General features: G+C 49.4%; 1 protein-coding gene and 1 long non-coding RNA gene across 3 annotated transcripts in view; one reads left to right on the top strand and one right to left on the bottom strand.

The window, feature by feature from the left end:
- Positions 1-196: 196 nt before the first annotated feature.
- Lrrc38 (leucine rich repeat containing 38) lies at positions 197-22,276 on the bottom strand. Its single transcript, NM_001107991.1, has 2 exons — positions 21,241-22,276; positions 197-1,510 (listed from the first exon to the last, which is right to left on the bottom strand). The coding sequence occupies exons 1-2, from the start codon at positions 21,881-21,883 to the stop codon at positions 1,257-1,259; spliced, it is 897 nt and encodes a 298-aa protein (NP_001101461.1). The 5' UTR covers positions 21,884-22,276; the 3' UTR covers positions 197-1,256.
- The window catches only part of LOC108351056 (uncharacterized), a 23,292-nt gene continuing 21,573 nt past the window's right edge, over positions 21,524-23,242 (top strand). Inside the window, exons 1-2 of one of the 2 annotated variants that reach the window (XR_015621310.1) lie at positions 21,524-21,763; positions 22,141-22,891. This is a non-coding gene — a long non-coding RNA (uncharacterized LOC108351056). The remainder of the gene's footprint in view (positions 21,764-22,140; positions 22,892-23,242) is intronic. The other variant, XR_015621311.1, reaches the window with a different exon arrangement.

The following is a 23,242-nucleotide window of genomic DNA, read 5'->3' as shown; positions in this document are numbered from 1 at the left end:
ATTGGCTGAGGCAGGACTCTCAGAGTGAGCAGCCTGATGGTACACTACAGAGAGAAGACTGACAAGCAAAGTGGCCATCAACACCACGGCTGTCAGTCCTCTGCAAGGTGCCACCTCTTAGGATAAGGACTGGAGTCCAGGTGCCCACCGTGCATGCTTTCCCGACCTCTTTACCAACAGACTGCAGGCACCCTTGACAAGGTCTAAGCTTTTACTTTTTGGCAACATTTCAGCTAAAGATGGGATGGTGTCCTAGTATCCTTGAGCTGTTATTCCTCTCCCTCCCAAAAAAAATTACAGACACGAGGGTTTATAAATAACATTTATTCCTCTCAGTTTGGGAGGCTTGAAGGTGGAGGCCGGGCCATCAGTATGGTTGAATTCCTGTGAGAGACCCCCTTCCTGGTTCATAGACCTGCTCACTGGGTCCTCACCCTGTAGAAGGGGCAGGGAGGTTTCCAAAGTCTGAATTATAAGGGCGCTAAATGCACTGAGGATGACTCCATTCTCATGACCCAATCATAGCCAAAGGGACCTCTTCAAAACACCCTGAAGGAGTGGGACCTTGAAACGCCCCCAGGGACTTCTTGTGAGCTTCCGCCTCAGGTCTCAGCCCCCAGCCCACCAGCTTGGTGCTGCTGGCTCAGGTCATTTCCCATCAAGCGACGTTCAACACGTTGGGTGTGAGGTATCAACACAGCCACACAGGGGAGACAGACGTTGTCTATTGCAAATACATTTGTTTGTTCTTGGTCTAACAGCCCAAGGCCGCTAGGGATCTTCTATAGAAGAAAAGGATTCCTGTTCCCACGGAGAATGAGCTTGACTTGAATCTACACTGAGAACACTACTGTCTTTTTAGGGGGAAGATGGTTCGTGGTCCATAGTGCAGCTTGTAATAAGAACGGCACAAACACCTCTGAGGTCAGAAGCTGTGAGATCTCTCTTCGGCACGGGAGGGTTGTAAAGCTGTAAGCCATGAAGCCTGACTTGATTATCTTCACACACAGGAGTCCCCCCCCACCCCCAGCCTGGGAGGCAGGCTCTGCCTAAGAGTGAATCTCTCCATCCTTCCTGCGTCTCTACTCTGCTGATTCTATGCTCTGGGAATGGCTGTCCCAGCAGGTGCATCTAGGCAAGCTCCATCCCGTTTTCTGCTTGGAGTGATGTGATGCATCTGTCTTCAGCATCAGTCTCCCTTGGAGAGGCGCCACTGGTTGAGTGTGGGAAAGCAAAGAGGAGGAGGAGGAGGAGGCTCAGTCATCTTCGTCATCATCCTCATCCTCCGTGTCCTTGTTAGGGGCGCACCTCTGGAAACACTGCACCACAGTGGCCAGGAAGAAGCTGGAGATGATGGCAGCAACGGAGACAGCCACCCCAGAGAAGATGATGATGAATAGGTCTGTGAGAGACAGGCTGAACTTACACTCGCTGAAACTGGCTTCGGACAGCTCCCTCAGGGCCACCCTCCGCTCCTCCATGGGCAGTGAGCACTGGATGGCATCGAGGCCTGGGGAGAGATGGATGGAATGAGAGAGGGTTAGGCTGCAGCCCATGACTGCTCAGAAGTACCTCAAGGAAGGAGTTCTCACAACACTTGCTTCGGTAACATCCGAGGTTCGCATCTAGGCTCAAAAGCCCAGGTTCAAGACTTCCTGATATCTATGGAGAGGTTTATAAGGCGCGCTTTTTCCAGGGAGAAAATGGAAGACACTATTTTGACAGGAAGCTTAGCAACCATCAACCCTTGCTTACCTTTGGTGCCCTCAAATACTCAGGAAAGCCTCTCTTGTTCTATGTGTCTGTGTTTCAAGCTGCCAAGAGCTCACCCACAACCCTTTCCCAACATCATCTGAGAGTAAGGATGTTTGCTTCCAACCTTCTTAATGAGTTCCCTTGTGCCCAGCAAAGAACATTCTCACTCACTGCCCAGCACCCCCAAACCACACTTGGGGTTCTTACCAGTGTGTCTCATCTCCTCCAGCTCAGAAGCAAAACTGGAAAAAGAATATTTGAGCTTCCTCCCTCCTTCAGTCCTGGTCCATCCCTCATACGTCCACAGCATGTATTTCTCCCAAGAGAACAGTTGCCTAGCAACTCTGACCTCTCCCTAAATCAATGTAGCTACTTTATAGACTCAAAAATTTAGACAACCAGAACTCTTTGATTTGTACTTGACTTTGATTTTCCATGTACAAATATATTTTTTGAGTCAGGGTAGCCCTGGAAGTCCCAAAACTCACTATGTAGATCAGGCTGGCTTCAAAATCACAGAGATCTGCCAGTCTCTGCTTCCCAGGTTCCGGGATTAAAATCCTGTGTTCACCAGCCTTCCTTAGACTTATTCACATTAAATGGATAAATTAACAGAATTGACTTCCTATTCCTATATAGGCATGTACTGTACATTGATTCTGTTCATCCTACTGCTCCTATTCAGTGTGTGTGCACATGTGTGTCTGTGTGTGTGTCTCTCTGTGTGTGCATGTGTGTCTGTATGTATGTCCATGTGTGTGTATGCATGTGTCTGTATGTATAGGTCTGTGTATGTGTGTGCATGAGTGTCTGTATGTATGTCTATGTGTGTTTGTATGTGTGCATGTGTGTCTATATGTGTGTCTATGTGTGTGTGCATGATGTCTTTCTTTTTTACAGATTTATTTTATTGTATGAGTACACTGTAGCTGTCTTCAGACACACCAGAAGAGGGCATCAGATTGCATTACAGATGGTTGTGAGTCACCATGTGGTTGCTGGGAATTGAACTCAGGACCTCTGAAAGAACATGGTCAGTGTTCTTGACCGCTGTCTCTCCAGTCCATGAGTGTTTTTATGTGCATGTTTGTATATATGTATCTGTGCGTGTGGTCTGTATGTGTGTCTATCCCCTTATCCTCTGGAAAGGGAGAGGTCCCCACTGGCTTCCAAGCCTAGCACATCAAATCATTGCAGGACCAAGCACATCCTCTCCCACCGGAGCCAGACAGGCAGACAAGCAGCCTGGGAAGACTGTTTCAAGGGGAACAGGAACCACAGGCAGGCAACAGAGTCAAGGACAGTTCCTGCTCGTTGTTGGGAACCCATGTGAAGACCAAGCTGCACATTTGCTACATATGTGTGGGGTGGGGAGGTAAGTCCAGCCCATGTATGCTCTTTGGTTGGTGGTTTAGTCTCTGGGAGCCCCCAAGAGTCCAGGCCAGTTGACTCTGTTGGTCTTCCTAGGGAGTTCCTGTCCCCTTCAGGTGCCTCAATCCTTCCCCCAACTCTTCCACAAGACTCCCCAAGCTCCATCTGATGCTTGGCTGTGGGTCTCTGCATCTGTTTCCATCAGCTGCTGGGTGGAGACTCTAAGAGGACAGTTACGCTAGGCTCTTGTCCACCAGCATAACAGAGTGTTATTAATAGTGTAGCTCAGTGCTTACAAGTGCTTTTCCACAGTCCCAAGTTAGGGTCCCAGTATCCATGGCTCACAACTACCTATAATTCCAGCTCCAGGGTATCTGATGCCCACTTCTGGCCTACACACACACACACACACACACACACACACACACACACACACACACGAAAATTAAAAATCATGCATACTTTAAAAAAAAATCAAACTCCAAATCAAACAGTCTGAGTATTTGAAAAGCCTTTGGGCCCGTCAGAGAACTTCTAAGATTTCCCTAGTGGAACTCTGAAACAGACATCTCTTTCTTCAGCGCTGAAATCAGTTAGTCTGCCTCTTCTTGATAGCTACGCTAGCCTCTAGCCAAATGCCCTAAAAACAAGAAAAAAAGAGTCCAGCCTGAGCCTGAGCCTGGGCAGGGTTCTAACAGCCGCAGGCGGCACGCAGCCCTCAGGCTCGCATAGCCTGTCTCAGCTCCGTCCACAGCCATGCACACCCACAACGTGCGTGCGCTGCAGCTCCCCGAGTCAATTCCGATTTCCACAATACTCTTTGTGCCTAGAGATTAGCCTTGGCATTTTTACAAAGCGACGTTTTTAGAAAATGTCATTTCACATTTCTCTGTGGCCAGAAGAAAAGGGCTTATTTGGGAAATCGCCGCGCAACCCACCAGGCTGGAGGCTGGGCATGCGCAAGCAGTTGTGATAAGACATCAGGACTTAACGGCTCTCCCGAGCTCACAGAGGGCAGACAAATAAGAGGGGCTGGACACAATCAGATGGGCCAGGCAGAAGAGGGTGGAGACCTGTCCTTGGAGCCATCTGCAACAGTACCCATGACTGGTGCAGGGCTTCAGTGCTGGGGTCTGTGACTTCAGGGTTCCCTTCTCTCTATAGCAGTATCTTGCCAGAGACTGAGTTTCTCAATCTGGAACGGCTTTTGTTTGGGTTTAATTGCTGTCGTTTGCTTGATAGTTTGATAATTTTCTTTTTTTTTAATTTTTTTTTTTTTTTTGGTTCTTTTTTTCGGAGCTGGGGACGGAACCCAGGGCCTTGCGCTTCCTAACAAGCGCCCTACCACTGAGCTAAATCCCCATCCCCAATAATTTTCCATATGTATATTATGTATTTGCATTTAGTCATTTACACACACACACACATGTCTTGTTTTTTTTTAATTTTATGTGTTTTGCCTGCATGTATATCTGTGTACCATGAACATGCAATGCCCATGAAGACCAGAGGAGGGCATCAGATCTCTTAGAACTGGAGCTACGGTGGTTGTGGGCTAACATAGGTGCCGGGAACTAGACCTAGGTCCTCTGCAAGGGCAGCCAGTGCTCTCGACCACTAAACCATCCCTCCAACCCCACCGACAATGGTCTCTATTGCTGTAATAAAACACTAGGCAAAAGCAACTGTGGAGGGAGTTTCGTTTTGCTTTTAGATTACAGTCCATCGGGGTTGGGGATTTAGCTCAGTGGTAGAGCGCTTGCCTAGCAAGCGCAAGGCCCTGGGTTCGGTACCCAGCTCCGAAAAAAAGAAAAAAAAAAAAAAAGATTACAGTCCATCATCAGAGAAGCCATGACAGGGACACAAGGCAGGAACAAGAAGGCAAGATCTGAACCAGACATCATGGAGGGGTGCTGCTTACCGGTTTGCTCCCTGTGGCTCTCTCAGTCTGCTTTCTCATGCAGCCTAGGACACCAGCCCAGGGGTGGCACTGCCCACAGAAGTCTGGGCCCTCCTGTACCAATCATCAACTAAGGAAATGCCTCCAAAGACAAGCCCACAGGCTGATCTGACAGAAGCATTTTCTCTTTTTCTTTCTTTCTTTCTTTTTTTTTTTTTTTTCAGAGCTGAGGACCGAACCCAGGGCCTTGCGCTTGATAGGCAAGTGCTCTACCACTGAGCTAAATCCCCAACCCCCGGAAGCATTTTCTAGATTGGGGTTTCTCTTTTCCCAGATAGTTCTAGCCTGTGTTAAGTTGACAGACACCTAACCAGGTCATATAACCAGGCCTCTCTACTTTGTGAAGCCCATACATTCTTGGGTATATTTTCCAGGACTCTTTGAGTACATGTGTTCTCAGCTGTGTCTGTCTGTCCTCCTGAGAGCCCCTTTCTCTTCTAACCCTCACATTTAAATCTATATTAAAATATATCTTTAATAAATTCAGCTTTATACACTGGCCAGCTCTGAAATTCCTTTCTGTGTTGAAACAGAAATCCTGGTTTTGCATGACTGGGAACCCCTAAAAAGCCTGGGAGAACTTCTTCAGTTAGCTAGAGTGACAATGGTGGTGGGAAGGACTCTGGCTCCTGTACCCCAAGATACTGACAACTCCACAGGGCAGGGACCTGCATTACCTCACTATAGCTGCCCACAGACTGGGTTACCCAAACTGATGGTATTTGGTTATGGTGCCTCATATCTGTAATCCCAGGGTACTCAGGAACCTGTGGCAAGAGAATCAAAAGTTAAGAGGCTAGCCTGAGCTACACAGAGAAACCAGGTCACAGAAAGGAATTTAAAAAAAAAGGCTGGGGGTATAGCTCAGAAGCAGAACTCTCCCTGCCTGGCATGCACACGGCCTTGCTTCCAATCCCCAAGACACACGACAAACCACAAACTTCCATCTAGAACACAGTGGGGCACTCCGCATCATGGCGAGCATCATAGCACATGCCTGTAATCACAGCACAGTACTCTGGAGGATGAGGTGAGGCAGGAGACTAAGGGATTGAGGCCAACCTGAGCTACAAAATATAAGACCTTACCCCAACACGCACGCATGCACACACAAGATGTGGAGGTCAAAATCAGGGCTACCTCTGAAGACACAAGGGGAGACTAGGGGAGAGGTTGCCTTTCTCTTCCAACTTTAATATTCCTTGACTTGTGCCTGCCTCACTTCCTTCTCTAGCCTATCTTCCCAGGATCTTCTGTTCTATGTCTCTGTCACTCAGATATCTCTCAGCCTCTCTCCCACAAGGACAATTGTCACTGGAGTGAAGCAGTCCTCCAGCTCCCAGCCCCAGCCGCGCCCGGCTCCCTGACCCCAATAAGGATGGTCTCATCTCTAGATTCTTAAAGCTAATCACAGCTGCAAAGAGTCTTTCTAAGTAAGGTCACCATGACAGCAGTCTGGCTCTGTATCCTTTGGGGCTCACAATCCAGCCCTCTACAGGTAGCATCTATATAACCATCCCCCCCCCCCCCCCCGCTTCTCATTGGTGCCACCCCCACCCTCTGCCAGGTTTCTCAATTTCTCCAGGTTTCTTTGAGGGCAATCGCCTGTTACCACTGAATGTGTGTGATGGTTTGTAAATGCTCAGCCCAGGGAGTGGCATTTTTAGGAGGTGTGGCCTTGTTGTAGCAGATGTGTCACTGTGGGCATGGGCTTAAAGCCCATGTCCTAGATGCCTGGGACTTAGCTGCCTTCAGATGAAGATGTAGAACTCTCAGCTCCTCCTGCACCATGCCTGCCTGGATGCCGCCATGCTCCTGCCTTGATGATAATGGACTGAACCTCTGAATCTGTAAGCCAGCCCCAATTAAATGTTGTCCTTACAAGAGTTGCCTTGGTCATGGCGTCTGTTCACAGCAGTGAAACCCTAACTAAGACAGTGTGCTTTAGCACAACTCCTTAAAACTGCTTGCCAGCTGAGGAGATAGCAGACATGAGGACCTCATTCCAATACCCAACGTTCACTTTTTAAAAGCCATGCATCATGCTATGTGCTTGCAACCCCAGCCCCACTTGGGGAGTCCCAGGCTGGTGAGAGATTCTGTCTCAGAAGACAGGATGGACGGTGTTGCTGGTTGGTGGTTGGTTTCTGTCAACTTGACACAGACTGCAATCACCTGGGAGAAAGGAATGTCAGCTGAGGGATCACCTCCATCAAATTGACCTGAGGTGCGTCTGTGGAACATTTTCTTGATTGGTGATTGATGTGGGAGGCCCCAGCCCACTCTGGATTGGTGCTACCTCTGGGCAGGTGGTCCTGGGTTGTGTAAGGAAGCAGGCTGAGCAAGCCAGCAAGCAGTGTCCTCTGAAATCTGGCTTCAGTCCCTGCCTTGGCTTTTTCTGATGACAGTCTGTAATCTGTCAGCCAAAGAAAGCTTTTCTTCCCCAAATTGGTTTTAGTCAGGGTTTTATCATAGCAAGAGAAACCAAACTAGGACAGATGTCATCTACAAATCTACGAAGTGAAAGCCAAGGTCATCCTTAGACTTAGACTTAAACACATGCACGCAGGCATGAACGCGCGCACACATGCACGCACTCACACATGAGCACACACAGCCACTCCTTCCCCAGCCACCAGGGAAGGACCACAATGGGGTTAGTAGCTCTCTGTGCCAGCAAAAACAACACTAAAGTTTAATACTTCCAAAAAAAAGTGGAGCCCACTTAGTCCAGCAACCCTTCTGCTGCCCTTCCCAGTGGGGTTCTGCTCCCCCAAACCCCAAAACCATCTCCCCTTCCAGATTATTGTTTGTTTGAGGGTTTTGTTTTGTTTTGTTTTGAGAAAGAGCTTCACTGTGTAGCCAAAGTTGGCTTCCAACAGGCAATCCCCCTGCCTCAACCTATATGGCCTGTGTCAACCACACCCAGTTTTCAGTGCCAGAGTCGGCACCCAGGACTTCCTGCGTGCCGTGGGAGAATGCTACCAGCTGAGCTGCATCCCTGTCCTTTTCTGAGACTGCTTCTTCAGCTCCGAGGATCAGCTGACATCCTTCCATTGAGAACCTTCCTGTTTATTCAGCCAGGCTTGGGTTCTCTTGCCTGCGCTCAGTGGCCCTGGGATGGACTGTGAAAAGTGGAAATCGCAGGTGAGTTACTCCCTGTCCTCACAGCTACTACCTCACAACCACACATTATCTCTGGCTGCCCAGACTTCCTGCAAACCCGACAGCTTGGAGGCTTGCTTATGCATTCTGGAGGACTATAGAAAAGGTGTCCGAGCAGATCACCTCCCTTTGGGGTAACTTCCCAGTGGACAGCTTAAGTGTCTCCCTGCTTTCCAGTGGCTCTCCCTTCTATCCATTCATCACACCAGTCAGCTCAACCTCGTTCTGGCCCAGCCTCTCTCTTGGGATGGGTACCTCACTCCTGTGAGTGGCTGGGGGTCTTCCTCCCGCCTGCACCCCCCAAGTCTCCATCCCCTGAATGGTGACTTCTCCCCACAGCTGACACCTGAGTGGCGAGGGTGACAAACTGCCATCCTAGAAATAGACAGTGACACAGCAGATGGTGGATCGAGATTAATCTCTCGAGCCTGGCCCGGTCCCTCGCCAAGGAACAGGCTGGGTTCAGATCTCTCAGGGGGCCTCTGTCCAGCTCTGGCCTCAAGAGAGCTCCTCGGTGCGATTGGCTCTCCTAAGCACCTCTGTTGTTAAAGATAGGTTCCTGCTCTCCTAATTCTGCTTACTGGGCAAATCCTGCATATGCACGGAGACATCAGCAGTAAACAAACGGAAGGCAGATGGAAAAACTTACAAATACGGTTTGCACAACAGTTTAGACCTTCCTAGGTCCTCTCCTAAGTGGACCTAGGAAATCTCCTAAAGGAAATCTGTCTGATAGAAATAACCCCAGCACGTGTCTGATGACCCCATGGGGAGTATCTTTCCATTCGCCAAATATAACATACCACCTTTATGAATTTGTTTCACTGTGTTTCCCAAGCTGGTATCAAACTCCTGAGGTCAAGACATCCTCCTACTTCAGACGCATGAGTCTTGGTACTGTGGAATAAAGTATACTTTGGAAAGTAAGATTTTAAATGGTTAAAATGAGCTTGCTGAGAAAGCATGACTACCAAAGTTGCACTCTCTAGAATATATGTGTGTGTGTGTGTGTGTGTGTATGTGTGTGTGGTGTGTGTATGTGTGTGTGGTATGTGTATGTGTGTATGTGTGTGTGGTGTGTGTATGTGTGTGTGGTGTGTGTATGTGTGTGTGGTGTGTGTATGTGTGTGTGTGTGTGGTGTGTGTATGTGTGTGTGGTGTGTGTATGTGTGTGTGGTGTGTGTATGTGTGTGTGGTGTGTGTATGTGTGTGTGGTGTGTGTATGTGTGTGTGGTGTGTGTGTGGTGTGTATATGTGTGTGTGTGGTGTGTGTGTATGTGTGTGTATGTGTGTGGTGTGTATATGTGTGTATGTGTGTGTGTGGTGTGTGTGTGTGGTGTGTGTGTATGTGTGTGTGTATGTGTGTGTGGTGTGTATATGTGTGTGTGGTGTGTGTGTGTATGTGTGGTGTGTGTATGTGTGTGTGGTGTGTGTATGTGTGTGTGGTGTGTGTATGTGTGTGTGGTGTGGTGTGTGTGTGTGTGTGTGTGTGTGTGTTAAAGTTGGGTGAGGTTGTTAATGTACCTGTCATCCCAGCACCAACTTTTTTAGGCAGGCATAGCCACATGCACACCTGTAATGTGAATGGCTGGGACTCTATGGCTGCCAGCCTATCCCTAGGTTCTGCGAGGGACCCTGTCTAAAGGAAATAGGTAGACCATGGCATCAGGTGTACCCTGGCCTCCGAATGTACTTTTTCACAATGCCTCATGCACCATGAGTATATAACACACACGCATATATACCACCACGTGAAAACACTCAAAAATACACATTTAATGGCTGCAGGGTACTTTATGGTAGAGAAGTCATGGTCTCCTCACTCATTTCCCAGATGTTTCCAGGATTGTTTTCTCTCTCACTGAAAATTTTATTACATTTTATTTTTTTATTTTTGGGTCAAGGGCATGTGCCACAGTGCACTTGCAGAGGTCAGAGGACAGCAGGCAGAAATCCGTTCTCTTCCACCACGTAGGTCCCAGGGATCAAACCCAGGTCATCCAAATTGGCAACAATTGTCCTTAAGAATTGAGCCATCTCTCCAGCTCTGGCTGGTCACCTACTCGTCATCATCAACCTGACAGGCCATAGAAAAGAATGTCACTAATAGATTTTGTACGTCTGTGGTCACCAGTTGAGCTGCATTCTCCAATGCGCAACCGGGGACCAAGACCTGTCATGTGGCTTTTGTCAGTCTTCCAGAAGTGTCAGAGGTCTTAGTGACAGGGTAGGCTTGGGGAAGGGGTGTGGTACAGCCAACCCAACCTACTAGGCTCACAGATCCAGATCCAGATCTCAGGAGCTCCTCCCACACCTTGGAGGAGGGGAGCTACAGCCTGCCTCTCACAAAGCCACCCAACAAACAATCCTGCTTCCTCTTCTTGCCTCTCGCTGGGCAAAAGGGAGCACGCCCTGTGCCAATAAAACCCTTCCTTGCCTTTACCCCCGAAACGTTTGAGTCCAAAAAAAAATTAGCACTTTGAGGCCTTTCACGCCCTGTCTGCTCTCACGATCGCACAGTGAAAGGTTAGAGGTGTGAGAAGACACATTCAATGCCCAAACTTCCCTCCTTCTCCTGATAGCAGCTCAGCTCCCCCTCATAGCAGAGATGAGAAGTGAAGGGGAGTCAACTTGCCTAAGGTCACTATGAGTACTAATCTCGAGGGCAAGATTGCAATTGAAGAGTGGCCTCCATCAGATTGGTCAGTGCGGACTTATGTGTAGGAGCATTTTCTTGATTGCTAATTGATGTAAAAAGACCCAGCCTGGGGACGTAACAACTGACTCAGAGATTAAGCACACTGACTGCCCTTCCAGAGGTCCTGACTTCAATTCCCAGCAACTACATAGTGGCTCATGGATGACCATCTATAATGAGATCTGGTGCCCTCTTCTGGCTTTCAGGCATACATGCAGGCAGAATGCTGTATACATAATATATAAACATATCTTTTGAGAGAGAGAGAGAGAGAGAGAGAGAGAGAGAGAGAGAGAGAGAGAGAGAGAGATCCAAACAATGACTTCATGAAATTCTTAGGCAAATGGATGGAACTAGAAAATATCATCCTGAGTGAGGTAACCCAGTCACAAAAGAACACATACAGTATGCACTCACTGATAAGTGGATATTAGCCCAAAAGCTCAAAATACCCAAAATATAATTCACAGACCACATGAAGCTCAAGAAAGAGGAAGACCAAAGTGTGGATGCTTCAGTTCTTCTTAGAAGGAAGAACAAAATACTCACAGGAGGAAATACGGAGACAAAATGTGGAGCAGAGACTGAAGGAAAGGCCATCCAGAGACTGCCCCACCTGGGGGATCCATCCCATATCCAGACCAAACCCAGAGACACTGTTGCAGATGCCAAGAAGTGCGTGCTGACAGGAGCCTGATATAGCTGTCATCTGAGAGGCTCTGCAAGAGCCTAACAAATACAGAGGCAGACGCTTGCAGCCAACCAATGGACTGAGAATGGGGTCCCTAATGGAGGAGTTAGAGAAAGGACTGAAGGAGCTGAAAGGCTTTGCAACCCCATAAGAAGAACAACAATATCAATCAACCAGACCCCACCCACCCACCCAGAGCTCCGAGGGACTAAACCACCAACCAAAGAGTACACATGGACAGACCCATGGCTCCAGTCGCATATGTACCAGAGGAAGATCTTGTCTGGCATTAATGGAAGGAGAAACCCTGGGTCCTGTAAAGGCTTGATGCCCCAGTGTAAGGGAATGCCAGGGCGGGGAGGAGGGAGGGAGGGAGTGAGTGGGTGGGTGCGTGGGTGGGAGAGCACCCTTATAGAAGCAGGAGAAGTGGGGATAGGATAGGGGGTTGTTGGAGGGGAAACCGGGAAGGGGGAAAACATTTGAAATGCAAATAAAGAAAATATCCAATAAAAGAAAAAAAGGACCCAGCCTACTATGGCTGGACTGTCCCTATGCCAGTGGGCCTGGGGGCAAGCTATAGCTTTCTCCTATGGTTTCTGTGTCTGCTTGAGTTACTACTCTGACTTCCTTCCACAATGGCCTGCAACCTGTGAGATAAGTTTCTCCTCTTACTTCCCTACGATGAAATAAACTCTTTTCCCCCCAAGTTGGCTTCGTGATGTTCATCACAGCAATAGAAAACTAACTAGGACAGTCACCTAGAACCTGGCCTGGACCCCAAGTCTTCTGTCGCCCTGTTTGGTGTCTTTCCAGATACCTGCTCTTCATCACTCTGAACATCTGGAGAAGGTGTATGTGCCAGGGCCTCAGCTGAAACTGTTTTGTGCCAGAGAGGAACACTGCATAAGGAGGGATGCCAGGAGCGCCGTGAGGCTCGCTCCTGCTCTCGGTGCCAAAGAGCACGGGCTCTAATTTCTTATAGTGCTAACCTTTGTTTTCTACTCCCACTTTCATTAAATATCCACCATCGCACAGGGGAAAATTCCCAATTATCCTCCCTGTCTCGGCTGGCAGACACTCCGTCTGCTTAAATAATAAGCTGATTTCATGGAGAGAAAGAAGGGCATATGCACGGCGTCGGGTCAAGGGCTCATCCTGGCACCACGCAGCCAGAGCTCCTATACCTCTCAAATAGAAATTGTCCCCCATTAAATGTCCACTCCCTGGCCCCTGGCAACCCCCGTTCTCCTTCCTTTTCTGTGAATTTCATCACTCCGGTCCTCTATAGATGGACAGCCAACTCTATGGTAGTTGGCTTAGTTCTGGCTACTACTGCGGTGATGAGACACCATGACCAAAGCAGCTCCCCAGAGGAAAGGGTTAATCTGACTTACACGGCCACATCACTGTTTATCACTGAAGGAAGACAGGGCAGGAGCTCAAACAAGGCAGGAACCTGGAAGCAGCTGATGCAGAAGCCACGGAGGGGGGCTGCTTACTGGCTTGCTTCTCATGGCTTCCTCAGCCTGCTTTCTTATAGAACCCAGGACCCCCAGCCCAGGGGTTGCACCACTCACAATGGGCCAGGTCCTTTCCCATTAGCAACGACTTAAGAAAATGTCCTAGAGCCTGACCTTATGGAAGCATTTTCTCAACTGAGGTTCCCCCGTTTCAGATGACTCTACCTTGTATCTGGTTGAAATAAAACTAGACGACATAGAAGTTACCATTTTGTGACTCATTTATTTCTTGTTTTGTTTTGAGACGGGGGGGGTCTCTCTATGGAGCTCTGGCTGTCCTGGAACTCACCATGTAGACCAGGCTGTCTTTTATGTCACAGAGATATGCCCACCTGTATAATGTGCCCTCCTGAATTCTGGGATTAAAGGCATATACTACAATGCCATATATATGCCATATATATATATATACATATATATATATATAGTTTATTTTTGTTCGTTTGTTTGTTTTTTGAGACAGGGTTTCTCTGTGTAGCCCTAACTGCTCTGGAACTCACTCTGTAGACCAGGCTGGACGATAACTCAGAGATCTGCCTGCCTCTGCCTCTTGAGCACTGGGATTAAAGGTCTGCACCACAACACCCAGACAAACTTTTTCTAAACATAGAACTTTAATAGTAAAAGGATTCTTGTTGTTTTGCTGTGGTGGTGGTGGTGGTGGTTGTCTTTTTTTCAAATATGTGTACAAGCCTACATGTATGCAAGTGCATGGTGCATGGTTCACGTGCAATGTACTTGGGGATCTGAAGAAGGCATCAGATGCACTGGAACTGGAATCACATATGGTTGTGAGCCACCATGTTGGTCTTGGGAACCGAACCCGGATCCCCTGCAAGAACAGCCAATGCCCTTGGCTGCTGAGCCATCTCTCTGTCCTCTGTTTGGTTCGGTTTGGTTTTTGTTATTGCTGCTTGCTTTTGTTTGCTTGTTTGTCTTTAACTTTTATTTCAGCCAAGTAACACGTATCTACTTCCCAACCGTCTAATGACTGAAGCTCATTACTTTTATAATCAGGAAAACAAAACTGCCTTTATTTTATTTTTAGAAAAAAGAAAGAGAGTCACCTTGGAGTAGTCTGAGAGAAAGTAACCATGTGACTTCAGGCAAGCTTTAGCTTTTTTCCCCTCCAATCTGGATGACAGTAATCCCTATTCATCTGCCTGAGGCAAGCCTGCTAACATCAGAAAATTGAGGCAGCTTCTGGGGCTCAGCATGGGCTCCCCCACTGGCCCTGAGTTAATAGGGTTAAGTGATATGTATGACACGGAGTCTGGATAAGCACCCTGTCTGCCATGGCACTGTATCAGGAAAGGACTCAACCCACAGAGGTGCCCACTCGAGCTCCCGGCCCCCAAGTGCCAGGACACTCCCTACAGATCTGTTGTGTCGACTCTAGGAGGAAGGCAGAGAGAGGCAAGGCACTTCTGCTTAGTTCAGCCGTATACCCTCCTCCCAGCCACGCAGCCTACATCTCCAAATGTCAAGGTCATAGGACAACAGAGTCAAGTACCTTCTCTCTGGTACTGAAGGCTGTGACTATGGAGGACACCAAGATCGTGGCTAGAAAGGGAAGGCACAAAAAGAGGCCTGACCAAACCAGCATCCCTGATGAGACTCGTTGGCACCCTTCCCCACATCTGATCTCTCAGGCCTGGTGTAGGCTGTTACCTGCTCTACACACCTCCAAAGCCAGACATACAGTCTTGGCCCTGCCAGCTCTCAATCCCAGCGACCTCTTCCACTATGGCTCCAGGACAAGGCTAGGGACCACTTAGGAACAGGCCTTCTGTGATGACATCTCAAGCTGCCTAGCACATGTCCACACACTGCACACACACACACCCTCTGAGAAGATTTGCACAGCCCGGCATAGTGGTGTGCAAAGAGGCAGAGACATGTGGATCTCTGTGAGTTCAAGGCCAGCCTGGTTTACATAGCAAGTTACAGAGCAAGTTCCAGGCGAGGCAGAGTTACATGGTGGATCTTGTCTTAAAAGAAAAGAACTAAAAAGAAAAGAAAGGAAAAGAATATATAAATATGAATATTTTTAAAAAGATTTATTTCTTTCTTTCATGTATGTGGGTACACTGTCGCTGTCCTCAGACACACCAGAAGAGGGCATCAGATATCATTACAGATGGTTGTTGGCCACCATGTGGTTGCTGGGATTTGAACTCAGGGCCTCTGGAAGAGCAGTCAGTGCTCTTAACCGCTGAGCCATCTCTCCAGCCCATGAACATTTTTTTTTTAACCCACAAACTTTTACTTGAAAACAGCTTTCTGGGTCTCATACTTAGACTCTCTTGATTTCAGAAGTCTTGGGCCCAGAGACTGTCAGCAATTTAGGTCATATCACTGTGCTGTGTAGTTTTATGTCAACTTGACACAAGCTTAAAATCATCTGAGTGTAGGGATCCTCAATTAAGAAAATGCCTCGGGCTGGAGAGATGGCTCAGTGGTTAAGAGCCCCCGACTGCTCTTCCAGAGGTCATGAGTTCAATTCCCAGCAACCACATGGTGGCTCACAACCATCTGTAAAGAGATCCGATGCCCTCTTCTGGTGTGTCTGAAGACAGCTACAGTGTACTTACATATAATAAATAAATAAATCTTTAAAAAAAAATTTAAAAAAAATTTAAAAAAAAAATAAAAAAATAAAAAAAAAAAGAAAATGCCTCTATGAGATCAGACTGCAGGCGTGCCTGTAGGGCATTTTCTTAATTCATGATTGATGTGGGAGGGTCCAGCCCACTGTGGGTGGTGCCATCCCTGGGCTGGTGGTCCTGGGTTCTTCTATAAGAAAGCAGCTGAACAAGCCAGGAGGAACAAGCCAGTAAGCTGCACCCTCCATGATCTCTGTGTCAGCTCCTGCCTCTAGGTTCCTGCCCTGGCTTCCTTAGATGATGAAGTTTAAGCCAAATAAACCCTTTCCTCCCCACTTCGCTTTTGATCATGGTGTTTCATTACAGCAATAACTGTAACTACAGCAATCACCCAGCTGCAAGGGGCACAGCCAGGGAGCCAAGGCTATCCCGGAAGCAGCTCTCAAGTGTCTGTGCACAGGAAAGCCCCAGATGGAATTTATGCAATACAGTTCATAGACTTCTCCCCTGGTGCTCGCTCAAGAGGTCTGGGGACCTAGAGATCCACAGGAGGCTCCTGGGTGGCTCTCAGATGATGCCGTCTATCTCCCAGGCTGATGGGAAGGACACCATGACCAAGGGAAGACTTAAGGAGCACAGCCTCTGGGGCTGCAGAAATGGCTCAGCGGTTGAGAGCACTGACTGCTCTTCCATTTCCCAGCAACTACATGGTGGCTCACAACCATCTGTAATGGGATCCGATGCCCTCTTCTGGTGTGTCTGAAGACAGCGACAGTGTACTCGTATATAATGAATAAATCTTTAAAAATAAATAAGTGAATAAATAAAAGAGCACAGCCTCTGTGACAAAGGTGTCATCTGGTCTCCTCCTGACACACACACACCCCACCTCTCTCTTACCCTGGCTGGTTACCCGGGTGATTTCCAGAGTCTACCTGGCTTCCAGGTCCAGAGTACTTTCTGTTGAAAGAGATGTCGGCACTATGCTCTGGCCGCCCACTGTCCCTTTGATACCTAAGAGTCTGGTGTCTCCTGGTGAACTACCAGAGTAGGTACAGAACCTGGAACTGGAAGGAGGAAGCAGCCTGATGTCACCCAGGACTAGAGGAGAAAGATGCTGTTCCTTCCCACGCCTCTCAGGGCCTGAGGTGATACATCTCAGAGTGCAAGGTTACCTAAACCACTAACTCTTCAGCCCTATGCCAGCACTCTCTCTGGTGCTGCTTTGGTTTCTTGTTGGGGAAATTGTTGACGAGGGTGTCCCCAAGCACAGAAGTGGAGTAAAAGCGACTTAGATGTGACAATGTGCTCTACAACTATAGAAAACGAGGTAGGGCTGCCAGCCAGAGAACTGGGCATGGAAATGAATGCTTGGTGACCCTAGAACTTGAGAAGCTGGGGCAGGAGGAGGATGAGTTCCAGGCCAACCTAGGCTGCACAGCAAAAGCCTATCATAAAAAACAAACAAAACAAAATACACGTGGGCTGGCAAGATGCCTTAGTGGATCAAGGCACGCGTCACCAAGTTCCATGACCTGAGTTCTATGCCCGTGACCCACGTAGTGGAAGGAGGGAACAGCCTCTGAAAAGAACTTGGCACTTATAATTTGATACCTAGGTGTCCCCACCCCTGACTAAAGAAATCGAATTAACAAAATACACATATAGGATGCCCACTTAAGGCCTGCATTTCACCTAAAAGACAAATAACATTTCATGGAAATACTAAATATACATTAAGTAAGTACGGCATGTTTGGTCTGCAAAGCTTTAAGAACAGCAGCTTATATTAAAACTGGATTCTGCATTTATCTGAAATTCAACGCTAATTGGGCACCCTAGGATTTCCGTATGGCTTATTTGCTGGCGGATTTTGCTTTCTGCTAACTGGTCACTGGAGGTGCTGGCTTTCCTAGTCCTCCCAATGAAAGAGCCAGGCCTTTCCCTTCCCCCTCCTTTCTAGAGGGACCAGCTTTGAGGCTGAATACTCCCCATCCCTGTGTGGCCGGCCACAAAGGGGCCTCGCCTGGAAGACAACACATTTTCGCTACTGGCTGAGGCGGTCAAGGTCACAAGGAGATAATGAGGCTCTGTCCTGATGCAGGAGGGTGCAAAGGTGTCCAGAGCAAGGCAGGAGGGAGCTGTCCTCTACTCAGGCCCGTGGGCTCCCTCCCTGGGAAGAGGCAGGGCTTGTGATTTGAGAGCCTGGAGCTTGTATCCCAGTGTAGCCCCGATTCTCATTGGCAGCAAGCGGGTGGTCCGCATAGCTAATGAGCTGGGAGCCAGAAGGTCCTTGCTCGGCTGTGAGTGTGGCTTCTCTGCACTCATGCCTTCATTGCAGTGGGGGTGGAGGGAGAGCGGTGAGGGGAGGCAGCCTTAACACCACCACCACGGCTTAAAGCCCCACGAAGCCCCTGCTACTGTTTCTTTCCAGCCTCCCAGGAAGCCCACCTAGCCGGTTCTGTATCATCTTCATTTACAGATGAGATAAGTGAGTTACAGAAAGGCCATGCTATACTGGGGATGTCACACAGTGGTAGAGCATGTGACACCGCAAGCACTGGGCCTTAGAGAATTTTGGGCTTGACCAGCCTGAAAGACAGACTGGGAAGAGGTGGGGAGGGAACGGAGGATCCCTTGTAATGGATACCAAGGAGGAATAAACCTTAGTGTTCGACAGCACCTGCCTATATTTAATTCTTTAACTAGTTAAATCATTCATTTAATTATCTATCATTTATCGTGTGTTTATGTGTGGTGCATGTGTATATCCAGATACACATAGACATGGGATGTGTGAACGTGTGCGTGGTCACATGTCTTCCTCGGTTGCTCTCCACCTAATTTTTCAGGTAACCTTTAAATGTTTTCGTTTTTATTTTTAATTATGTGTATAGAGGCCTGCTGTAGGGATGCTATGTGCACCACAGGAATGTAGCAGAGAGGGAGGCAAGAAGAGGTCTTTGGAGCCCCTGGAGGAGGAGTCACATCCTGGGTGCTGGGAACTGAACTCCGATCTTCTGAAAGAGCAGTAAGTTTTCTTAACCACTGAGCCATCCCTCTGGTCCCCTCCACCATCATTTTTGAGAGAGGCTCTCTCACTGAGCCTGGAGGCTGCTGAAACAGCTAGATTGGCTGACTAATGAACTCCAGGGATTCATTTGTCTCTGCCCATCACCATCTCCACTAGCACACACACCATCATGCCTGATTTTTACATGGGTGCTGGAGAATTGGTCCTCATGCTTGTGAGGCAAGCTCTTTATAAATGGAGCCATCGATTGTCCCCTTATCAACATATAATAGAATTTATTAAGGGAGAAAGAGCCTCTTCAAGGCCAGAATAAATAACCAGTGGCTAATAGGATTGAAATGTAAGTTTCTTGTATTTAATAGCTGCACATTTTATATATATATATATATATATATATATATATATATACATATATATATATATATATTAAAGTATCAGGTTATGTGCCCCATGAATATGCACAATTACCAGGTACCAATTAAAGTTTGAAGAACTGTCCAGCATGATGTAGTCAGGAGCGGGACTTAAACCCCTGGAGCATCCATTACATACTGGGCGTCACCTTGCCTTTCATTAAGGAGACTGCTTTTAACCCACCCAGCAGGTAGAAGGACAATGTTCACATTTTGAATTCAGAAGCAGAGAAACTGAGGCTTGGGGAGGTCAGGGGCTCATCCGGAATTATAGCCCCTGAGTCCAGATCAGAACTCGAGTCTTGCATTCAGTTCTCAACCTGAGCCACTTCCTTTGCCCTCCCCGCTTCTGGTTCACTTTGGGGACACTGCCTTGGCCACAATCTGTAAGCAGCTGGAGCAGCCTTTGGCGCTGTGCCCCGGGAGGTACATTCCAGCTGTCACCCTCCTTTCCCGGCTGAATGAAACCAGTCTTCCTCTCAGCCCTGCCCTGTTCAGTGTAAGACCCTTACACTGTCTCTGTTCAGTGTCTGTCCATCCTCCCCCATATCCACCTGCTGTCCATTTTCTCCCATAGATGACGGTCACTGAGAGAGTAATAGCTCCCCTTGCTCTGGTGTTATACCTCCATTACTGTGTTTTGATCTTGACAACACATAAAAAAGGCAAACTTCAAAAACCTTCAGTGCCCAGGACCTTAAAACAAAATGCAAACCCATGACTTCCAACTCTGACCCAAGGCTCTGTGGAGTTGTCAGAGGTCAACGCAAGTACTGGAGAGACAAGAAGCCAAGGTACAGAAGCATTAAGGGCCCACTCAAGGGCCCAGTCACCTAAAGCATCACTGAAAACAGAACCTAAGCTCTTGCCCTGAACTGGAAAGCTGGATGCACAGTCGGGTAACTGAGAAGCAGTCCACTAAGACAGGGGCGATCAAAGACAAGGTGACCCTCTCTCCAGCGAGGGCTTTCATGGGACATTTCCATCATTCAGAATCTCCTGGCAGATCTGAGGAGGGAGGCAGGAGAACAAGGGCATCTTTCAAACCTGGGAGACTCTGCACCTTGCAAGCCAAATCTTTTACTAACTGTTACACAGTTAAGCCATTAGAGAAAGTGTCCCATACACAGAGGAACACTGTTCCTGAGCTCTCAATTGTAGGAAAAAAAGATCACAGCTATGCCACCTTTTATAATGTCTGCTATACTGGACCGCAGCCAATTTCGCCAAAGTTTTAAGGACTTTTTCTGAGAGGTCAATTTGGGCCACTGCTCGAAGTCTCACAAGTAGAAACATAAGGATATCACCTCCCTTCGGTCCTGGCACGCACCCCATGAGTGTTGGAGTCCCTGCCTTCTCAGTTCTGCCTTTACTTCCTTGGTACTGTGTTCCCAAATGCTCTTGTGTTCCCATCAGCCAATTGGGTATGTGTATGGGTCATCAGGAGGGGCAGCAGGAAAACAGGGGAGGTGCCCACCCGAAGGGTTTCTGTCCCACATTTCACACCGGCAATTTTCCTCACCAGGGGTGGACTGAAGAGTCAAAGAGAGATGGGAACAGAGGGACCGGTTTCGAATCTGTGGCAGCCAGATCGTGTTCAGGACTGGCCAGCTCCTCTCCACCTCTGGGGTCTGGAAATGGTATGGTGTCCTACAAAGCGTGGGGTTTTCCTACTAGGAGGGTCGGGTACATTGCTCACACCCACCTGTCCTAGGACCTAAAAGCTCCCAGAGAGAATGGGGACCACAATGATGGAGAAAGGGCGGGTCCTAAACTTGGGTAGCAAGTGAAGAAAGGGAGAAACTTGGAAGAGTTCCGGATGTGTTCTCTAACACTCTTTGCCAACATATCCGAGATTTTCGGGCAGCTGATCTTACGGAGTTACACCACAGGGATCCTCATTCAGGAGACTTTCTGGTGAGCCTCAAAGCCTCAAAGCGAGGCCTCACACATCCAGACCGTGCTGGCCTCTTCCCTCTCCTTCCCTTCTCCACCCAGCCCTGGCTTCCAGCCACCCTCTGGCTCACCTTTGGGCAGTTTGGATGCGTTCTCCTGAATCCAGGAGAAGAGGTGAGCGAAATCACAGTCGCACAGCCAGGGGTTCCCGTCCAGGCGCACAGTGCGCAGCGCCGGCAGCGCATCCAAAGCCGCCACGTTGAGGCTGCGCAGGTTGTTGCCGTTGAGTTCCAGCACCTGCAAGGACTCCAGGCTCTCGAAGGCGGCCTCGTGTACACCGGCCAGGTTATTGTTGGCCAGGCTTAGCTTGACCAGCCTCCCCGCCGAGCGGAAGGCGCCGGCACCCAGCTGGGTGAGGTTGTTGTAGCTCAGGTCCAGGAAGGCCAGCTTGGCCGAGCCGCTGAACGTGCCCTCCTCCAGCGAGCGCAGCGAGTTGTTCCTGAAATCCAGATATACCAGATCTCCATGGAAGATGAAGAAGTCCTCGGGGATCTGCTGGATGCGGTTGCCGGCCACTAGCAGCTTGCGCACGTCCAGCGGGAAGGGATCGGGCACGCTAGGAAGCCCGCGATCGCGACAGTCCACCGTGTGGGGGTCAGTGCAGGCACAGCCCGTGGGGCACGCGCGTCCCGGCCCGAGCAGCACCAGGAGGCTACCGAGCCCCAGCGCCGCAAAGGCGCCCGTGGGGCGGCGGGGGACAGCGTAGAGACTCATGTCCCCGGGGATTCCGGAGGACTCGGCTCGCGGCGGGGAGGACGCAGCGGGGCCCTGACTCCCGGGCGCCGAAAGCCCCAGGGCAGCGGCGCCGGGCGGGGAGGCTGCGCAGGGGTGCGCGGGGGCGATGAGAGTGCGGCGGGGACAGAACGACCCGGGGTGTCGGGACGGCGGGGAGGGAGGAGGCAGAGGAGAGGTGCTGGGCGCAGAATTCACCCGCAAAGGAAACTGACCCTCTGGAACATTCCAAAGCACAGGTGGAGACCGCGGAGGGAGCCCAGCGCGACCCTACTCGGGCGGGGAATTGGGACCTGTCGCACAGACCTGGCCAGCGGTGCTCAAGACTAAGTTCAGTGACGGATCCCTGGAGCGATTTCCATGGGGCGTGTCTGGGGCATGCGCCCGGAGCGCCACCCTCGCCTTTGCCAAAGGGGCCCAGGTCACTCTAGCTCCAAGTCTGGGACAAAGCCCGAAGGCTGTCAAGTCCTCGCCTGGGGCTGCGAAGCTGAGAATTGGCTAGACTCCAGGATAGCTGGGCTTCCCTCCGACCCCCTCCTTCCTCCCACCTGCTTTTGTCCCACCTCCTGCAGGAGGAGAGTGTGAGCCTGGCGGGTGGCTGCCAAGGTCCGGCTGTGACTGAAAGGATAGCCAGGGCCAGGACCAGTCAGCGTTTTCCACGCTGGTCCTGAGCTTGGAGATAGAACTGATTATCCTCCCAGCACGGATCTTCTGTGGCTCTGAGCAAAGCCAAAGCAAGAGGCACTGGGGCAGTTTGGAGGAGAGTGACCTGGAACCGGGGTCCCTAGTGGCCCCTGACCTCCTGTCGAATCATCTGTGAAAAGGCATGGGTAGAGACGTCTCTCCACTCCCTTCGAGGACTGAGGAAGGCCAGAAACAGTGTTTGGGAGTTACCAAGTCTTCTTTCCCCATCAACCCTTCATTTTGATGGCCCAGGAAAGTAATCTGGTCAGAGAGAGATGCCAACGCTTAGAGCCCAGCTCCACAGAGGTGAGGTTGGTCTTAGAGGGTGATAGAATTCCTTCCTTGCTGTTCCTCAAGTCAACGCCCTGTTCTACTCCCAACCCCTGAATGTTTTTCTTTTGGAAAAGCCCCTATGGTGCTACAGGGAAATTGCCCTGCAGGTGGCTATTTTAATCCCAACACCCTGGAACGGAAAAGCTCAGCCCCTGGCCCAAAATAACCCACAGAACAGCTGTCGGTTACTGGCCCCCACTGACCCTGCCCCAGCCCCTGGCACTGCTGGGGATTGGTGGAGCCAGCTATTCCGAAGTCTCAGAGCTAAGTCTGGGTATTTTTCCCAGTTTGGAAGGGAGTTGGCTGACCTCTTTTTCCAGTTTG

This window comes from Rattus norvegicus, chromosome 5, assembly GCF_021556685.1.
Source record: "Rattus norvegicus strain SHRSP/BbbUtx chromosome 5, alternate assembly SHRSP_T2T, whole genome shotgun sequence".
Taxonomy (NCBI): domain Eukaryota; kingdom Metazoa; phylum Chordata; class Mammalia; order Rodentia; family Muridae; genus Rattus; species Rattus norvegicus.
This window is presented reverse-complemented; position numbering and strand designations above follow the sequence as displayed.